The 20,059-nt window shown below is 55.2% G+C and overlaps 1 protein-coding gene across 1 annotated transcript in view; it reads left to right on the top strand.

The window, feature by feature from the left end:
* The first annotated feature begins 3,049 nt into the window (after nucleotides 1-3,049).
* The window catches only part of LOC138754888 (acetylcholine receptor subunit beta), a 40,708-nt gene continuing 23,698 nt past the window's right edge, over nucleotides 3,050-20,059 (top strand). The window contains exons 1-6 of the mRNA XM_069919844.1: nucleotides 3,050-3,134; nucleotides 4,365-4,504; nucleotides 6,661-6,705; nucleotides 7,041-7,150; nucleotides 10,732-10,840; nucleotides 19,139-19,289. Of these exons, the coding sequence (XP_069775945.1) occupies nucleotides 3,074-3,134; nucleotides 4,365-4,504; nucleotides 6,661-6,705; nucleotides 7,041-7,150; nucleotides 10,732-10,840; nucleotides 19,139-19,289 (616 nt within the window). The 5' untranslated portion in view covers nucleotides 3,050-3,073. The remainder of the gene's footprint in view (nucleotides 3,135-4,364; nucleotides 4,505-6,660; nucleotides 6,706-7,040; nucleotides 7,151-10,731; nucleotides 10,841-19,138; nucleotides 19,290-20,059) is intronic.

Below are 20,059 nucleotides of genomic sequence, written 5' to 3' on the forward strand. Positions count from 1 at the left end.
CCCGGGGGCAGGGCGGTGAGCGAGGTGTGTGCGGCAGCGCTGACCGCTCCGGAGCCCGCTGTCCTGTATTAAAGGGACTTTGTCTGCCCATAACGGAGGGGGGGGGGGGGTGGGCACTGGGACAGCGCCGCTGTCAAGACCAGCACCGACTTTCTTCCCATTTGCTCGCTCCTCCGGCCCAGAAAATAACCAGTCCCCACTTCAATTCCAGGCCGCAGGTTTAACACAAAAGCTCTTCTGTTCAGTGTGGGGTTGGTCTATGAGGAATTGGTATGTCGTTCCCCCCCCCCCCCCCCCGTGTCTGCGTGGTTTCCTCTGACAGTTCAAACGTTCTGGGAGGGGGGGGGGGGCTGATGCAGGTTCATTTGGGCGGAAGGGCCTGTAACCGATCTGTGTATCTAAATGAAATACTCGGCTCCAGGATGGTCTATCTCACAGCCTGCGAAGAGAAGCTGAAACCCAGCTTGGCCCCTGGCTTCCGGACCCCGGCCCGTCCCGCTCCTGTTCCTCCTTCCTGACGGTGGTGGATCAGAGATCCTGGGTGTGGATGGAAAGGGGCCTCGATCATTGTCGGAGCCCGTTTAAGCCCTCCGCCCCCCCCCCCCTCCTGAGAACGTCGCCAGTAGAGACCCCGGTGATCTCTGCATTGACGTCCGGCCCGATGGTTTGCAGCTCCCGTCCCCACGTGGTGATGCCACCGGCCACTGTAAGCAGGAATGAGACTGGTCTCCCCCAACCCCCCACCCTTCAATGTCCTGAGGACGGGTAGGTGCTGCTGATCTTCCGATGCCACTCGCTTCCTGTGGCCAATCCGAGCTCCGCCAAACCCCCAATGCGACCGGGACCCTGTCAGCGCTCGACGCCCCGTCGGGAGCCCCTGCACCCTGACGGACCCCGGGCCCAAGAGGCTGGTCTCCTCCAGCCCACGGGTCCGGTGTGAGGCCTGGTCACCATCTGCAGGAGAGACCAACCACACTATGTTTTCTTTTCTCAAAAATAAACTCTATTCACACTAAGTTATTTCAAGATTCCTTCATTGTCATGTAATAGTGCAGAATGTGTAATATTACATGACGCTGCCTGGCATAAGGCAAAGAGTTTGTAGTGTGCGTGGAAAGAACCAAAGACTTTTATCAACTAAAAGACTGGAGGCATATCACATGTAGGTTGACCAGTCCAGTATGGTCTGGCTCGGAGCAATCCTTCAAGATTTGCCAGTAGGTGTGGCTACACTCTCAGCCAATCACAGTCATCCTACACTACAATCTGTACATATATACATATACACATTGGTGATAGAATTTGTACTATCATTACTGTTTGACCCTTACAGTAGAGAGAAAGAGTAGCATAAGCGAATCCCTTCAGGGTCACCGAGTGTCCGGGGATTCGCCTCCAGGCACAGAGTCCAGTCCAATCCTCTTCGAGCCCCGGATCCGAACTTCTGACACAATCAGGATGCCTCCAGTCCCTTTGGGAGCCCTTCTTGCCCTCAGCGCCCTTTCGAATCCCGGCTCCCATACCTGGTCTCCAGCAGCCCGTGCGGGTCCCTCGACTGGAGGGGTGGTCGCTCAGCCGCTGAGTCCCTCGTTGGTCCGCCGCAGCGGTCACCTTCCCCTGCAGGGTCGTCATATAGTTGCTAGCCAACAACGAACTGGGAAGTGTCACCTACAATTTATTCAAAGAAAAGTGTTTTAGAGAATTGTGAATTTGGTTGGAAGAGGTTAAGATTTAAAGAAAGTCTGCTAGAAAATTCTGGAAGCTTCTATGAGAACATCTGGGGAATTGTACAGTTAGAGCATGTCTGTCTGACTTCAGGCACCTGTAGCCTTGAAAGAGAGATTAAGCTCTGATTTGCAGAAGCAAGGAGCCATTGGCAGGAAGCCAGATTCTGGGCTCTAGAAACACATAAAAGCTAGTTTGTGAATACTACAGAACACAGAAGTAAGAAATACTTTTCTTTAAATAATAGATGTAGACGACATTTCCCAGCTTCTAATATTTCCCTCCTCAGTTTCTCTTTATGAACGGGAGAAGGGGGGTGAACTCCCTGTTTTATGGTGCCCTGCTGCTGCACTCCCGGAGTCTGCAACCCCTTGTTGGCACTGCCGAGCACGGGCACCGCCATCTTGGTCCTAGACCCCACGGTCGCAGGATGTTATGGACAGGCCTTTTCATACCCTCCGCATCACGTTATATACTGCAAGCAGCCTTTTAGCAGTTTTAAATCCGCTCCTGTCACCGGCCTCAAGGCAGAGGGTCTGCTAGAAAGGGACTGTTGTCACTGTACATTGTGACACGTGGTCTTTAATTACCACCACTGTAGCACCTTGACATTACTCTCCCCTCTTGTGAGGAGGTTTCCCATCCATCTCAGTCCTTCAGCACCAAGTGATTTGGAAATGCTCAAACACCAAAAAAAAATCCCTACTGAAATAAACAAGTCATTTAAAATTAAATTGACCTAAACCGCGCAGGGTTGGCTGTCTTCTCAGTTCGTGCTCAGTCAGCACAGAGTTGAGGGGCTGAAGGGCCTACACACCCCTGCTGTATCGCCCTGGCACCCTCCAATGTTTCGATGAGTGCTCCTTCCCCCTGAGCTCTGGAGATTGATCTCTCCCCGTTTGACTGCCATCCCCGGGGAGAAACGCAGGGACCGTTCGCTGCATCCCCTCCACCTGTGGATGGCAGTCAAACAGCACATAGCAAGATCCCACAATTGGCAGTGAGTTAACTTGTGCTTCAGAGGGATGAGTATGGACATGGCGTGTGGGCAGTGAGGAGAAGCTAGAGGAGACCACTGAAAGATGCAACAGTGGCCACATTTCCAAAGGGTTGGTTTTTCCATCTGGCAAACCGCGGCCCTTTTAACCCCCCCCCCCCCCCCCCACCAGTGACCTCCCCTTTAATTGCCCTTTCGAGTGACAGTGCCAGGTGGTCGCCGCACCCTGGCCCAGCCGTCCCGCCCTCTAGCTGAGTGGCAGCCGCTCTCCACCAATCAGGCGCGGCACCGGCCAGTGGCGCCGGCCAATCAGGCGGTGGTGCCCGCTGGTTCGGAGAGCAGTCGTGGGCGATGGAGGTCGTGAGAATGGTGCTGGGTCTGATGTTGTTGGTGGTCGCGGCGGCCCTCAGCGGTACGGGGGGTCCAGTGTGGGGGAGCATTGAGAGGGGGGCATTAAGTGGAGGGTGCATTTGGTGGGGTCATTGAGTGGGGGTATAATGAAGGGGGCATTGGATGGGGAACATTGAGTGGGAGCAGTGGATTGGGTTGATTGGGTAGAGGAGTATTGTATAGAGGACATTGGGTGGGGATGTTTTGGTGGGGAGCATTTGGCGGGGGCACATTGGGTGGGAGGCAGAGGTGGGGGTGATTGGGTGGAGGAGTATTGTATAGGGAACGTTGAGTAGGGGGAATTGGATGAAGGAATATTTGGTGGGGGTATATTGGGTGGGGGCATGAAGTGGGTGTGTATTGGTGGGAGGAATTGGGTGCGGTAGGGGTGGAGAGGTGTTATTGGGTGGCTGCATTGATGTCTTTGAAGAGGGTCTTTCTAATGGGTGGTGAGTTCTGAGGGTGAGAGATGGTGACGGTTTGTCCAGGTTGGGGTTATACTGTCGGGTTGTTTCTTGCGGTAGGGGTAGGGGACGGGTCTGGCTGGGCGTGGGGGGGATGGGAGGTAGGGAGGGGGTTCAAGCTACAGTCCCAGACCTCCCCCCCCCCATCTCGTCTGTCCAGGGGAGACCCCCCAAGAGATGGGAAGTGATCCCTTCACTCCTCTTTGGTGATGGAAGGCGGAAAGACCCCCGATGGGAGAAGGCTTCAATGAACCGGGATCCCGCGTACGTGCGTCCACAGTTGAGAGATTGGTGGGGGGCACCAAAGGGGGTCACGGTGAAGGCTGGGGTGGTGGTGAACAAGTCGGAATCAAAGGGGGATGGGAGGTGAATGCGGAGGGAGGGGAAAAGGGAGATGGGATAGAAGGAGGGGTCATGGGCGGGGTAGCAAATCTGAACAGGAATGGGAGGAGGAAGGAGGGGAATTGGCCCTAAAGGAAAGGAGGGGGGGTGGAGCAGGGAGCTGCATAGTGATGGAGGGGTTGGAGGACATGAAGGCGAGGTGGAGAGATGAGGGGCAGGTGGGTTGGGAGTGGAGGGGGAGAAGCAAGAGGTGGAAGGAACTGAACAGGGAGGGAGGGAGGTAATGGGTGGGGCAGGGGTAGTGGTTGGGTAGGGGCTCAGAATGTGGGGAAGGGGGCAGAGGGAGAGGACGTGTCGGGGAGGGGGCTGCATCACGAGAGGGACGGTGGATCTGGAAGAGACTGGGATGAAACTTGGCTTCACTTCACCTTTGTCCTTTGACCCAGGGGTAGGGGCGTCAGTGGCGGAGAACAGACTCCTGAGCGCACTGTTCGATTCCTACAACCCGATGGTGCGGCCAGCTCGGACAGTGGATGAGAAAGTCACAGTGAGGGTGGGCTTGACCCTCTCAAACCTCATCATCCTGGTAAGTGTCAGCAGGAGGAGCCCACCCACCCTTGTTTAAGTTCCCCCATCGTCCACGTTTCCCCTCCCCCGCCCGCGTGCCCCTCCCCCGCCCGCGTGCCCCTCCCCCGCCCGCGTGCCCCTCCCCCGCCCGCGTGCCCCTCCCCCGCCCGCGTGCCCCTCCCCCGCCCGCGTGCCCCTCCCCCGCCCGCGTGCCCCTCCCCCGCCCGCGTGCCCCTCCCCCGCCCGCGTGCCCCTCCCCCGCCCGCGTGCCCCTCCCCCGCCCGCGTGCCCCTCCCCCGCCCGCGTGCCCCTCCCCCGCCCGCGTGCCCCTCCCCCGCCCGCGTGCCCCTCCCCCGCCCGCGTGCCCCTCCCCCGCCCGCGTGCCCCTCCCCCGCCCGCGTGCCCCTCCCCCGCCCGCGTGCCCCTCCCCCGCCCGCGTGCCGCTCCCCCGCCCGCGTGCCGCTCCCCCGCCCGCGTGCCGCTCCCCCGCCCGCGTGCCGCTCCCCCGCCCGCGTGCCGCTCCCCCGCCCGCGTGCCCCTCCCCCGCCCGCGTGCCCCTCCCCCGCCCGCGTGCCCCTCCCCCGCCCGCGTGCCCCTCCCCCGCCCGCGTGCCCCTCCCCCGCCCGCGTGCCCCTCCCCCGCCCGCGTGCCCCTCCCCCGCCCGCGTGCCCCTCCCCGCCCGCGTGCCCCTCCCCCGCCCGCGTGCCCCTCCCCCGCCCGCGTGCCCCTCCCCCGCCCGCGTGCCCCTCCCCCGCCCGCGTGCCCCTCCCCCGCCCGCGTGCCCCTCCCCCGCCCGCGTGCCCCTCCCCCGCCCGCGTGCCCCTCCCCCGCCCGCGTGCCCCTCCCCCGCCCGGGGTCCCCCTCCCCCGCCCGGGGTCCCCCTCCCCCGCCCGGGGTCCCCCTCCCCCGCCCGGGGTCCCCCTCCCCCGCCCGGGGTCCCCCTCCCCCGCCCGGGGTCCCCCTCCCCCGCCCGGGGTCCCCCTCCCCCGCCCGGGGTCCCCCTCCCCCGCCCGGGGTCCCCCTCCCCCGCCCGGGGTCCCCCTCCCCCGCCCGGGGTCCCCCTCCCCCGCCCGGGGTCCCCCTCCCCCGCCCGGGGTCCCCCTCCCCCGCCCGGGGTCCCCCTCCCCCGCCCGGGGTCCCCCTCCCCCGCCCGGGGTCCCCCTCCCCCGCCCGGGGTCCCCCTCCCCCGCCCGGGGTCCCCCTCCCCCCGGTCCATGTTCCCCCAGCCCTCATCTTCATCCCCTCTCACCACCTATCCTTGCCCTTTGACCCAACATGCAGTCCAGCTTGTTGACCATATACTGTCAAGCAGTATAAACAGTTATTGAATCACCACGGGCCCAAACGATGTGACGTTTCTTTACCTCCGGTGGAAGCTGTGAGACAGGCTGAGTTCCTCCGGTGTGTGTGTATGTCCCAGTGACTGCAGACCTCCCGAGTTACAGAGAGAGATGAGTTATGACAAAGCCTTTACTGCTGTGGCGTTTATGCAGGGACCTGATAACAACATGATAGAAACTATCCATAAATCTTGAGGTGCGTGAACCCACTCGATGGCAGGGGTGGGGAAGGGAGTGATGGGAGTTGTTAGTGTACTGGAGCGAAAAGCTAAATTGTTGTGGGATAGTATTGGTGGGACGGCAAAACATGGGGCAAAGGACCTGTGCTGGAATGTTCTATGTTCTAAATTCTGCGATTGAAGGCCGGCACCATTGCCTTCTGTCATCGGGCTATAAAAGTCTGACACTGAGTTTGGACGTGCTTTGAGCTGTCTGTGACAGATGGAGTTGGATATCAGGGGAGGTTCTTCCTCTTGTAAGAACACCCTAGGTTCGTTTTTTGACGTAACCTTGTGAAATCTCTGGCACCAAATGAAATCGGACCCTGGGGTTTCGGGGTTCAGGAATGTTGGCTCTCTGCAATCTCCGTTTCAATGTTCCAGCGATTCTCTTGCTGCTGGGCTCAGCTGCTCATGTCAGTCTTGTAGGGAGAGAGTGTCTGGGCTGCTGGCTGTCTTGGGGTGGGGGGGGCTCTGAGGGCTGCCGAAGGTGCCAGAGGGGACAGCAACTGGGGTGGGGAAATTGATGGGTGAGTGCAATGGCTGCCGGGGGTGGGGGCGGGGGGAATCGTGAGGGTGAGCGGGCAGACACTCCGAACTGTTTCTCCTTCCTGCAGAATGAAAAAAGCGAAGAGATGACGACTAATGTCTTTTTGAACCTGGTAGGCCTCAAGCTTTGACCCTTGCCCCGAGACTGGTGACGTTCCCCGTAGGGGTGGGGGGGGGCTGGCGGCTTTGTGGGGGGGGGCCTTCTTCAGGGATTTCCTCCCAAGGGGGTTGGAGGATATTGTGGGGGAGAGGGGGAGACGGTGGTGCGGGTAAGGGCGCGAGAAGAGGGGGGCATGAGGGGAAGGGGTGATGGGGAGAGAGATAGCGCTGGTCGAGGAATATGAACCTAATGGGTTTGGATCCTGGTCTCGCCTTTCTTCACCCCTTCATCCCCACCCCCTCCTCTTCCTTACCCCTTCTTCACCCTTTCCCAAACCCCACTCCCCAGGCGTGGACGGACTACCGGCTGCGGTGGGACCCCAATCAATACGAAGGCATCAAAGATCTCCGCATTCCCTCCTCCGACGTCTGGCTGCCCGACATCGTTCTGATGAACAAGTTAGTGCCCCCGATACGGCTGAGGGTCCTGGAAGGAGCCCATTCCACTCCCTCCCCCCTCATACCCCAACCCACAGAGGAGAGGTGTGGATCATCCCCCCAACCTGCGTCACACAGGGGTCGGGGTGGGGAGTTTGGGTGGCAGGAGATGTTCATTCACCACCGTTATCCTCGTCCTCCTCCCCCGCCCCCTCGTCCTCCTCCCCCGCCCCCTCGTCCTCCTCCCCCGCCCCCTCGTCCTCCTCCCCCGCCCCCTCGTCCTCCTCCCCCGCCCCCTCGTCCTCCTCCCCCGCCCCCTCGTCCTCCTCCCCCGCCCCCTCGTCCTCCTCCCCCGCCCCCTCGTCCTCCTCCCCCGCCCCCCTCGTCCTCCTCCCCCGCCCCCTCGTCCTCCTCCCCCGCCCCCTCGTCCTCCTCCCCGCCCCCCTCCTCCTCCTCCCCCGCCCCCCTCGTCCTCCTCCCCCGCCCCCCTCGTCCTCCTCCCCCGCCCCCCTCGTCCTCCTCCCCCGCCCCCCTCGTCCTCCTCCCCCGCCCCCCTCGTCCTCCTCCCCCGCCCCCCTCGTCCTCCTCCCCCGCCCCCCTCGTCCTCCTCCCCGCCCCCCTCGTCCTCCTCCCCCGCCCCCCTCGTCCTCCTCCCCCGCCCCCCTCGTCCTCCTCCCCCGCCCCCCTCGTCCTCCTCCCCGCCCCCCTCGTCCTCCTCCCCCGCCCCCCTCGTCCTCCTCCCCCGCCCCCCTCGTCCTCCTCCCCCGCCCCCCTCGTCCTCCTCCCCCGCCCCCCTCGTCCTCCTCCCCCGCCCCCCTCGTCCTCCTCCCCCGCCCCCCTCGTCCTCCTCCCCCGCCCCCCTCGTCCTCCTCCCCCGCCCCCCTCGTCCTCCTCCCCCGCCCCCCTCGTCCTCCTCCCCCGCCCCCCTCGTCCTCCTCCCCCGCCCCCCTCGTCCTCCTCCCCCGCCCCCCTCGTCCTCCTCCCCGCCCCCCTCGTCCTCCTCCCCCGCCCCCCTCGTCCTCCTCCCCCGCCCCCCTCGTCCTCCTCCCCCGCCCCCCTCGTCCTCCTCCCCCGCCCCCCTCGTCCTCCTCCCCCGCCCCCCTCGTCCTCCTCCCCCGCCCCCCTCGTCCTCCTCCCCCGCCCCCCTCGTCCTCCTCCCCCGCCCCCCTCGTCCTCCTCCCCCGCCCCCCTCGTCCTCCTCCCCCGCCCCCCTCGTCCTCCTCCCCCGCCCCCCTCGTCCTCCTCCCCCGCCCCCCTCGTCCTCCTCCCCCGCCCCCCTCGTCCTCCTCCCCCGCCCCCCTCGTCCTCCTCCCCCGCCCCCCTCGTCCTCCTCCCCCGCCCCCTCGTCCTCCTCCCCCGCCCCCCTCGTCCTCCTCCCCCGCCCCCCTCGTCCTCCTCCCCCGCCCCCCTCGTCCTCCTCCCCCGCCCCCCTCGTCCTCCTCCCCCGCCCCCCTCGTCCTCCTCCCCCGCCCCCCTCGTCCTCCTCCCCCGCCCCCCTCGTCCTCCTCCCCGCCCCCCTCGTCCTCCTCCCCCGCCCCCCTCGTCCTCCTCCCCCGCCCCCCTCGTCCTCCTCCCCGCCCCCCTCGTCCTCCTCCCCCGCCCCCCTCGTCCTCCTCCCCCGCCCCCCTCGTCCTCCTCCCCCGCCCCCCTCGTCCTCCTCCCCCGCCCCCCTCGTCCTCCTCCCCCGCCCCCCTCGTCCTCCTCCCCCGCCCCCCTCGTCCTCCTCCCCCGCCCCCCTCGTCCTCCTCCCCCGCCCCCCTCGTCCTCCTCCCCCGCCCCCCTCGTCCTCCTCCCCCGCCCCCCTCGTCCTCCTCCCCCGCCCCCCTCGTCCTCCTCCCCCGCCCCCCTCGTCCTCCTCCCCCGCCCCCCTCGTCCTCCTCCCCCGCCCCCCTCGTCCTCCTCCCCCGCCCCCCTCGTCCTCCTCCCCCGCCCCCCTCGTCCTCCTCCCCCGCCCCCCTCGTCCTCCTCCCCCGCCCCCCTCGTCCTCCTCCCCCGCCCCCCTCGTCCTCCTCCCCCGCCCCCCTCGTCCTCCTCCCCCGCCCCCCTCGTCCTCCTCCCCCGCCCCCCTCGTCCTCCTCCCCCGCCCCCCTCGTCCTCCTCCCCCGCCCCCCTCGTCCTCCTCCCCCGCCCCCCTCGTCCTCCTCCCCCGCCCCCCTCGTCCTCCTCCCCCGCCCCCCTCGTCCTCCTCCCCCGCCCCCCTCGTCCTCCTCCCCCGCCCCCCTCGTCCTCCTCCCCCGCCCCCCTCGTCCTCCTCCCCCGCCCCCCTCGTCCTCCTCCCCCGCCCCCCTCGTCCTCCTCCCCCGCCCCCCTCGTCCTCCTCCCCCGCCCCCCTCGTCCTCCTCCCCCGCCCCCCTCGTCCTCCTCCCCGCCCCCCTCGTCCTCCTCCCCCGCCCCCCTCGTCCTCCTCCCCCGCCCCCCTCGTCCTCCTCCCCCGCCCCCCTCGTCCTCCTCCCCCGCCCCCCTCGTCCTCCTCCCCCGCCCCCCTCGTCCTCCTCCCCCGCCCCCCTCGTCCTCCTCCCCCGCCCCCCTCGTCCTCCTCCCCCGCCCCCCTCGTCCTCCTCCCCCGCCCCCCTCGTCCCCCTCCCCCGCCCCCCTCGTCCCCTCCCCCGCCCCCCTCGTCCTCCTCCCCCGCCCCCTCGTCCTCCTCCCCGCCCCCCTCGTCCTCCTCCCCGCCCCCCTCGTCCTCCTCCCCCGCCCCCCTCGTCCTCCTCCCCCGCCCCCCTCGTCCCCTCCCCCGCCCCCCTCGTCCCCCTCCCCCGCCCCCCTCGTCCCCCTCCCCCGCCCCCCTCGTCCCCCTCCCCCGCCCCCCTCGTCCCCCTCCCCCGCCCCCCTCGTCCCCCTCCCCCGCCCCCCTCGTCCCCCTCCCCCGCCCCCCTCGTCCCCCTCCCCCGCCCCCCTCGTCCCCCTCCCCCGCCCCCCTCGTCCCCCTCCCCCGCCCCCCTCGTCCCCTCCCCCGCCCCCCTCGTCCCCCTCCCCCGCCCCCCTCGTCCCCCTCCCCCGCCCCCCTCGTCCCCCTCCCCCGCCCCCCTCGTCCCCCTCCCCCGCCCCCCTCGTCCCCCTCCCCCGCCCCCCTCGTCCCCCTCCCCGCCCCCCTCGTCCCCCTCCCCCGCCCCCCTCGTCCCCCTCCCCCGCCCCCCTCGTCCCCCTCCCCCGCCCCCCTCGTCCCCCTCCCCCGCCCCCCTCGTCCCCCTCCCCCGCCCCCCTCGTCCCCCTCCCCCGCCCCCCTCGTCCCCCTCCCCCGCCCCCCTCGTCCCCCTCCCCCGCCCCCCTCGTCCCCTCCCCCGCCCCCCTCGTCCCCCTCCCCCGCCCCCCTCGTCCCCCTCCCCCGCCCCCCTCGTCCCCCTCCCCCGCCCCCCTCGTCCCCCTCCCCCGCCCCCCTCGTCCCCCTCCCCGCCCCCCTCGTCCCCCTCCCCCGCCCCCCTCGTCCCCCTCCCCCGCCCCCCTCGTCCCCCTCCCCCGCCCCCCTCGTCCTCCTGTCCCGCCCCCCCTATCGGCCCCCTCTCATTCCCGTCATCCCTCCCCCCCTGTCCTTTCACCTCTCTCACTTTTTCTCTCCATTTCCTCTTCCATCGCTCTCTTTTCCTTTCTATTTTTCTCTGCAGTAACGATGGGGTCTTTGAAATAACGCTCTACGTCAACGTGTTAGTGCAGCATACTGGCGCGATCAGTTGGTTGCCGTCTGCCATCTTCCGCAGTTCTTGCACCATCAGAGTAAGTCCATCGCTGTCTCCGCAGAGCTGCGTTCCTGTGTCTCACGGACTCCCGATCCCTGATGTAAGCCCAGAACCCGACTCTGGGTGCACCAATCCTTGAACCCGAGTGTGAACCATGAACATTTGGCCGACGACCGCTCATCCTGTTTCTGTGATGTAATATCTTCAGCTGCAGACGAATGGCCCTCGAACCCTTGGCCGGATTCCACCAAATGCAGTGAACCCTTGACCTATGTCCTTTGGCCTTTCTGCCACAGTCTGATGACATTTGAACCTTGGGGCCACCCTTGAACCCACCACAAATTGAATCCAGTGAGATTGAGGGTTGGAGAAGCTAGGATCCAGTCTGGTAATATTCCCAGGAAATAATTTTCCTGTTATTTTGGTTTAGGTTTTTGGTAATAGTTGGGACTAATTATCTGGTCCAGAGGGAAGGGTCGTCTGCAAGCTGATCCACAGGTTATCTCTTACATTCACACAGCCATGTAAAGAGAACAATCTATCGAGAGCAAGATTACACTGAAACGATCAAGATTATTGTGTAATAATATAGAACACGTAATATCCATGATGGGAACGACATGGTGCAGAGGAGATTTACCAGGATGCTACCAGGTTTCGCGTCTGAGCAGAGATTAAGGGAGTTTGGGCTTTACTCTTTGGAGAAAAGGAGGGTGAGGGGAGACGTGATAGAGGTGTACAAGATAGTGAGAGGAATAGATAGAGCGGACAGCCTGCGTCTCCTTCCCAGGGCGCCACTGCTCAATGCAAGGGGGTGGGTGGGGAGAGGAGGGAGAGTTCAGGGGAGATATTTGAGGAAGACCCTATACCCACAGAGTGGTTGGTGGGTGGAATGCACGACCTGGGTCAGTGGGGGAGGCAAGTACGTGGGAGAATTTCAACAGACGATGAGACAAGCATATGGAGGAATTTAAAGTGGAAGGTAGGGCCTAAAGGTCGGCACCCCATTGTGGGCCGAAGATTTCCTTCTGCCTGCTGTTCGTGTGCCATTATTGTAGCCCGACACCCCCTCCCCCTTGTCCCCTCAGAGCCACTGAGTGTCCGTGGATTCACCTCTCGCCTCTGCAGGCGCACAGACTCTGGTTTGATCCATCGGCCACCCAGGCTCTGGACCCGAACCTCCGACGCGGTCAGGAAGCCCTTTAGTGCCTGATGCCCCTTTGGGAGTCCCTCCTGCCCTCGGCGCCCGCTCGTGTCCAGATTCCAATACTTGACTCCCGTGAGCCAGTCTCCAGCAGTGGCTGCTGAGCCCCTCGCTGGAGGGGATGCCCTTCCCGGGGAAACATTAGTGATGAAACTCCCAAGGAGGTTGGAGACCAGCATCTCTGTTTTTTCTACGTTTGCTGACTTTCATGTGTCTCTCTGGAAGCCCCTCTCTCCTCTCCACCTGCTTTTTTCCTCTCTCTCCTCTATTTCTGATGATCAGGCCCTTCTCTCTGACAGACGCCACCCCGAGGTGGGGGTGAGGAGGGGAGTGGTCAACTCAGCACCTAGAAACAGCACTCAGGCCATCCCTTCTACCTTGAGCCCGTGTGGGCGAGAATCAGTTTCCTACCCATCAGCTCTCACCCGGGCAGGCCATAAGAAATGGGAGCGGGAATGGGCAGTTCGGCCCGTCGAACTCTGGTCCCCATTCAGTGAGATCATGGCTGATCTGATGATGGGCTCATCTCCACCGACCTGCCTTTTCCCCATGTCCCTTAGTTCCCTATGATGTAAACATCTCCCCAACCTGGTCTTATTTACTGAGGTCACCTCCACTGCTTCAATGGGCAGTGAATTCCACAGATTCCCCACCCTTTGGGAAAAGCAGTTCCTCCTCATCTCCGTCCTAAACCTACTGCCCTGTATCTTGAGGCCACGTCCCCTAGTTCTGGTCTCCCCCATTCATGGGAACAACTTGCCTATGCCTTTCAGAATTATATACATTTCTATAAGATCCCCTCTTATTCCAGCGAGTTCATTCCCAGACGACTCCATCTCTCCTCGTGGGACAACCCCCTCATCTCTGGAACCAACCTGGTGAACCCCCTCTGCACTGCCTCCAAAGCCAGTCCATCTTTCCTCAAGTAAGGAAGCCAGGGGGGAGTCACGTGATGGAGTAGTGGCCGGACGGTGAACTCCAGCCCTCTCCAGAAAAGTCGGGAAAAACAAGAGAAAATACAAAGGCACAGAAATACAAGTTAAAGAAAAGTGAGTATAAAGGTGGAAAGAAGATGGAGACAAAAGGAGAAAAATCAAAATCAACGGAAAGAAGAGAGGAAGAGAAGACAACGGAGGAAAAAGGTGAAGGCCTTACCTGTCCGAAGAGGCCCGCTGTGGAGAGAAGACCCCACTACCTCAGGTCGGTAGAAAGAGAACTACAACAATGGCTCACAGAGCCGAGTAAAAGTGCGCAACCGCGCATGCGCGACTCCTCGCGCATGCGCGATGCGCATACAAAAAAACACACCGACGGGAGGGGGGACCAGCTGGGGAGTCGATCTCCACAGCCGGCAACGACAGCTGCAGAACACCTGCAGCAAGAAGAGACCACAGAAGACAATAGAAACAAGAAAGAAGAGGAGGAAAGGGCAGCAAAGAAACAACAGATGGTCAACCTAGAGGAAGAAGAAGAGGAAGAGGAAGAGTACAGGGAAATAGAAGAAGAAAAGATAGGCAAGGTAAAGGAGGTACTTGCTCTTGTTAGAGGATACATGGAGTCATTTAAAGAATGGCAAACACAGGAATTCAATGATTTAAGAAGAAGAATAAACAACACAGAAAAGAAAATAAATAAAATGGATATGACCTTAACAGAAATGGGGAAAAAAATGGACAAGATGGAAGAACGGGCAATAGCAGCAGAAATGGAGGTAGAAGACTTAAAAAAGAAATTGGAGGAATCTAATAAAAAAACTAAAGAGACACAAGAACTACTAGCCCAAAAAATAGATATAATGGAAAATTATAACAGAAGAAATAACATAAAGATAGTGGGCCTTAAGGAAGATGTAGAAGGCAAGAATATGAGGGAGTTTATAAAAGAATGGATCCCTAAGGCCCTAGGATGTCCAGAACTACAGCAAGAAATGGAAATAGAAAGGGCACATAGAGCATTGGCCCCTAAACCACAACCACAACAAAAACCAAGATCTATTGTAGTAAAATTCCTAAGATATACTACAAGAGAAAAGGTACTGGAGAAGACAATGGAAAAAGTAAGAGAGGGCAACAAACCACTGGAGTATAAAGGGCAAAAAATCTTCATTTATCCAGATATAAGCTTTGAACTCCTAAAGAAGAGAAAAGAGTTCAATGCAGCAAAAGCGATTTTATGGAAGAAAGGATATAAATTTACACTGAAGCATCCTGCGATATTGAAAATATTTATTCCAGGACAACAAAACAGACTATTCTCGGATCCAGAAGAAGCACGAAAATTTGCAGAACAATTACAAAAATAGACTGAGGGATGAAGACGGGTAATGAGAGCAAAAATTATCACGATTGATATGTATGTGGGTAAAGACAAAAATAGACTGAGGGATGAAGACGGGTAAGGAGGGTAAAAATGACCACGATTGATATGTATGCGGGTAAAAAGGTATAAGAGTGAATAGAGACAATGGGCATATGTGAAAGTATCTGTAATTAGAGGAAAACATAGAAAGCATAGACAAGAATTAATAAGGGAAGGTAATGGAATAGAGAGAATAAGGAGGGAACTAAAAGAGTGACCTTTGTGACATATAAAAAACGAAATCTTTTCTGGGGGGGCTGGGTGGGGGGAAAAGAGCGGTCACTGCAAAATCAGTTGACGCTTGCGAGTGGATTCGCAAATCCAAATGGAGAGGGGAGATGTGGTTGTCCGACAAGGGATAAAGGGCAACTCAGGAGGGGAAGGGGAGATTGGGGATAAAGAAGATAGAAATAGGAGAATAAGGAAAATGTTGGATGTTGTAGGAATGTTGTCTGGTAAAGAGTTGAAAATAAGAAAACAGAAATGGAAAAGGAGGAAAGGTAATGATGGAAAAACGGAAAGAGAAGATAAACAAAATATAAAATGGCTACGCTGAACTATATGACTCTAAATATTAATGGAATACATAACCAAATTAAAAGGAAGAAACTACTAAATTTACTGAAAAAGGAAAAAATAGATATAGCATTTGTCCAAGAAACACATTTAACTGAATTGGAGCACAGGAAATTAAAGAGAGATTGGGTAGGACATGTAACAGCAGCATCGTATAATTCAAAAGCAAGAGGAGTGGCTATATTAATTAGCAAAAATGTGCCATTTAAAATAGAAGAGGAAATAATAGATCCAGCAGGGAGATATGTTATGATAAAATGTCAGATATATTCAGAGCTTTGGAATCTACTGAATATATATTCACCTAACGAAGAAGATCAAAAGTTTATGCAAGATATCTTTTTGAAGGTAGCTAATACGCAAGGGAACATACTAATAGGAGGGGATTTCAATCTGAATTTGGATCCAAATATGGATAAAACGGGGAAAAAAATTAACAGGAAGAACAAAGTAACCAAATTTATAATTAAATCAATGCAAGAAATGAAATTTGTGGACATATGGAGGAAACAAAACCCAAAAGAAAAGGAATACTCATACTACTCGACTAGACATAAAACATACTCAAGGATAGACCTATTCCTGTTATCAGCCCACATACAAGGGAGAGTTAGGAAAACGGAATATAAAGCTAGACTATTATCGGACCACTCACCCCTGTTATTGGCAATAGAGCTAGAAGACATCCCTCCAAGAATGTATAGATGGAGATTAAACCCCATGCTACTTAAAAGACAGGATTTTAGAGAATTTATTGAAAAACAATTAAAAATGTACTTTGAAGTAAATACGGAATCAGTGGAAGATAAGTTTATACTATGGGACGTAATGAAAGCATTCATTAGAGGGCAAATAATAAGTTATGCAACCAAGATGAAGAAGGACTATAATCAGGAAACAGAGCAGTTGGAAAGGGAAATAATAAACATAGAAAAAAAATTAGCAATAAAGGAAGATACAACCAAAAGAAGAGAATTGGCGGATAAAAAAATAAAATATGAAACATTACAAACATATAAGGTGGAGAAGAATATAATGAAGACAAAACAGAAATATTATGAACTAGGGGAAAAAACACACAAAATCCTAGCATGGCAGCTTAAGACAGAGCAAACTAAGAAAATGGTATTGGCAACAAGGAAAAAAGACAAACAAATTACATATAATCCAAAAGAAATTAAGGAAAACTTCAGAGAATTCTATGAACAATTATACCGAACCGAAAACGAAGGGAAAGAAGGGAAAATAGATGAATTTTTGACTAAAATTGAACTACCAAAACTACAAATAGAGGAACAAAATAAATTAACAGAACCATTTGGAACAGTAGAAATACAAGAGATAATAAAAAATTTACCAAATAATAAGACACCAGGAGAGGATGGACTCCCAATAGAATTCTACAAAACATTTAAAGACCTAATAATACCGCCCCTCCTGGATGTAATCAACCAGATTGATGAGACACAAAACTTACCAGATTCATGTAAAACAGCAATAATTACAGTGATACTAAAACAAGGGAAAGATCCACTCTCACCAGCGTCATATAGACCAATATCTTTGCTAAACACAGATTATAAGATAATAGCTAAACTATTAGCGAACAGATTAGCAGAACAGGTACCGAAAATGGTAAATTTAGACCAAACTGGATTTATCAAAAAAAGACGCACAACAGACAATATTTGTAAATTTATTAACTTAATTCATGCAGTAGAAGGAAATAAAGCACCGGCAGTAGCAGTTGCTTTAGACGCAGAGAAGGCCTTCGACAGAGTAGAATGGAATTACTTGTTCAAAGTATTGCAAAAATTCAGTTTACCGGAGAAGTATATTAATTGGATTAAAGCATTATATAAGGGACCGTTAGCGAAAGTGACAGTAAATGGACATGTATCAAAGCAATTTAACTTAAGCAGGTCAACGCGGCAGGGATGCCCACTATCACCATTATTGTTTGCGCTAGCTATAGAACCACTAGCAGAATCGATAAGAAGAGATAATAATATAAAAGGAATAAAAATAAAAGACAGGGAATATAAAATCAGTCTGTTTGCGGATGATGTGATAGTGTACTTAACAGAACCAGAACTATCAATAAAAGAACTATATAAGAAATTGAAGGAATATGGAGAAGTGTCGGATACAAGATAAACGTAAATAAAAGTGAAGCAATGCCTATGAATAACGCGGATTTCTCAAAATTTAAGGAGGAATCCCCATTCAGATGGCAAACGCAGGCAATAAGATACCTAGGTGTGCAAATAAACAAAAATCTAGGCCAATTATATAAACTCAATTACAATCCACTAATGAAAAAATTACAGACGATTTAGAGCATTGGAAAGAGCTACCACTAACACTGATAGGAAGGATAAACTGTATTAAAATGAACATTTTTCCAAGGATACTATACTTATTTCAGGCATTGCCAATACAACTGACAGAAAAATTCTTCAAAGAGTTAAAGAAAATAATAAGGAGATTTTTATGGAGAGGGGGGAAACCGAGGATAGCACTAGACAAATTAACAGAATGGTATAAACAAGGAGGCTTACAATTGCCAAACTTCAAAAATTATTATAGAGCCGCACAATTAAGGTACCTATCAGATTTTTATCAAACAAGGGAAAAACCAGACTGGACGAGACTAGAATTAGATAAAATAGGGGAAAAGATACCTGAACACATATTATATAAATGGGACGAAAAATTGGTACAACATAGAACTTCTCCAGTATTACACCATCTCCTCAATATATGGAAGAAGATTCATGTAGAAAGAAATAAAATAAATTACCAAATACCAAAACTAATATTGACGCAAAATAAGCTACTCCCTTTTACAATAGACAACCTTGCCTTTAGAAAATGGGAAAAAAAAGGGATTAAAAGAATAGAAAATTGTTTTTCAGGAAGTAGATTCTTATCCTTTGAACAAATGAGAGATAAGTACAATATAACGGGAGATACAGCGCTGGCATATTACCAACTGAGATCCTACTTGAAAGATAAATTAGGAAGCAACTTGAGTTTACCAGAGGGAAGTAACCTTGAATATGTGATTACAGATACAATGTTAATCAAAAGATTTATAAAAAATATGTATATTAAACTGCAAGAAAAGGAAAATGAGGAAACAAATGGTAAAACTAAACAAAAATGGGAACAAGATTTAAATATAAAGATAAAAAAGGAAACATGGAGAAGTTATGCTCTGGAACGATGAGAAATACAATAAATACGAGGCTGCGTATGATACAATATAATTGGTTACACAGACTATACATTACACCGCAAAAGTTAAATAAATGGGACCCAACAGTATCTGATAGATGCTTTCGATGTAAAAAAGAAAGGGGAACAACAATTCATGCAATCTGGACATGTGAGAGAGTAGAAAAATTTTGGGATGATCTCAATCAGATATTAAATAAAATAACAGAAAACAATATACCAAAGAATCCAGAGATCTTTCTCCTAAGTAACATAAAAAATAAAGAATTTGGAATTGACTTGGAGGATGCACAAAAAAGATTTGTTAAGATAGCCCTAGCTGTAGCAAAAAAATGTATTATGTCAACCTGGAAATTGGAAGATAATTTGAAAATACAACAATGGTATATAGAAATGAATAAATGTATTCCATTAGAAAAAATAACATATAGTTTAAGAAATAATATTGAAATATTCGAACAAGTATGGGAGCCTTACATTAAATACAATAGCGAAAACCTACCGGGAACAAACATTACCTAAGTTGATGGAAGGAGAAGAGAAGAAAAGAATGGACTCAGTAGAATTTCTGGTGTATTTTTGTTGAATGACAACATTGTCTAACTGAATTAATGCAACCTAGATTGTATAACTAAAATGGATGAGAGGGGGGGGGATGGGGGGGTGGCTTGGGAGGAGGGAGGGGGGAGGGAGAAAAAGTCACTGTAAATGTGTGGAAAAGAAAAAGTGTATATCATGGCTATTGTGATTTATGGTGTGAAAAATAAAAAATTTAAAAAAAAAAAAAAAAAAAAAAAAGTAAGGAAGCCAGAATTGCATGCCGTGCTCCTGATGGGGGCCTCGCCAGGACTTTGTACAGTCGCAGCAGAACCTCCCTGCTCCTCAACTCAATTCCTCTGCCAGTGAAGGCCTTCTAAATTCCAGCAAGTACAGTCCCATCCTAATTTTGTTTTGCAGGTGATGTACTTCCCCTTCGATTGGCAGAACTGCACCATGGTCTTCAGGTCCTACACGTACGACACATCTGAGGTGACCCTGCAGCATGCCCTGGATGAAAAGGGGGAGCACGAGGTCAAGGAGATCATTATCAACGAGGACTCCTTCACAGGTGAGTGCCCACTTCCCCCACTCCCGGCCCGTTGGGGGTGGAATATCAAAGGAGATGGGTGCCTTTCGGAAGGAAATAGGAGGATGGTATTTAAATGGTGAAAGATTGCAGCAAACTATTATGCAGGGCGACATTATGCATGAATTGTTCAGAGGTGGTTTGCAGATGCATCAGGTGGTCAAGAAGGGAAATGGGATGTCTGCCTCCTTTGCTAAAGGGATTGAGTTGAGGAGCAGGGAGGTTCTGCTGCGACTGTACAAAGTCCTGGTGAGGCCACATCTGGAGAACGGCGGGCAGTTCTGGTCTTACTTGAAGAAGGATGGACGGGCTTTGGAGGTGGTGCAGAGGTGGTTGGTTGTGAGGAGTTAGTTTATTGAGAAGACGACTCATTGGAACTTAGAACGATGAGGTGGGGAGGTGAGGGAGCAACAGTGGAGAAGGGGAATGCTTGTGGAGGATGGGGAGAGTGTGAAGAGGGACAGGGTAGAGGAGGGTTAGGGAGAGAGGGGGTAATAGGGACGATAGTGGGGGGGTGGAGAGAGTAGAGGAGGGGATTGCAGGGAGGAAGGGGTAGAGATTGAAGGGAGAGTTGGCGAGAATGGGGAAGGAGGGGTAGAGGAGTTTGTGGGGAGGGATGGAGGAGTGTGGGTGGGATAGAAGGAGAGGGGATAGAAGAGAGGGGATAGAAGGAGAGGGGATAGAAGGAGAGGGGATAGAAGGAGAGGGGATAGGAGGAGAGGGGATAGGAGGAGAGGGGATAGGAGGAGAGA

The sequence above is a fragment of the Narcine bancroftii genome, chromosome 2 (genome assembly GCF_036971445.1).
Source record: "Narcine bancroftii isolate sNarBan1 chromosome 2, sNarBan1.hap1, whole genome shotgun sequence".
Lineage (NCBI taxonomy): Eukaryota > Metazoa > Chordata > Chondrichthyes > Torpediniformes > Narcinidae > Narcine > Narcine bancroftii.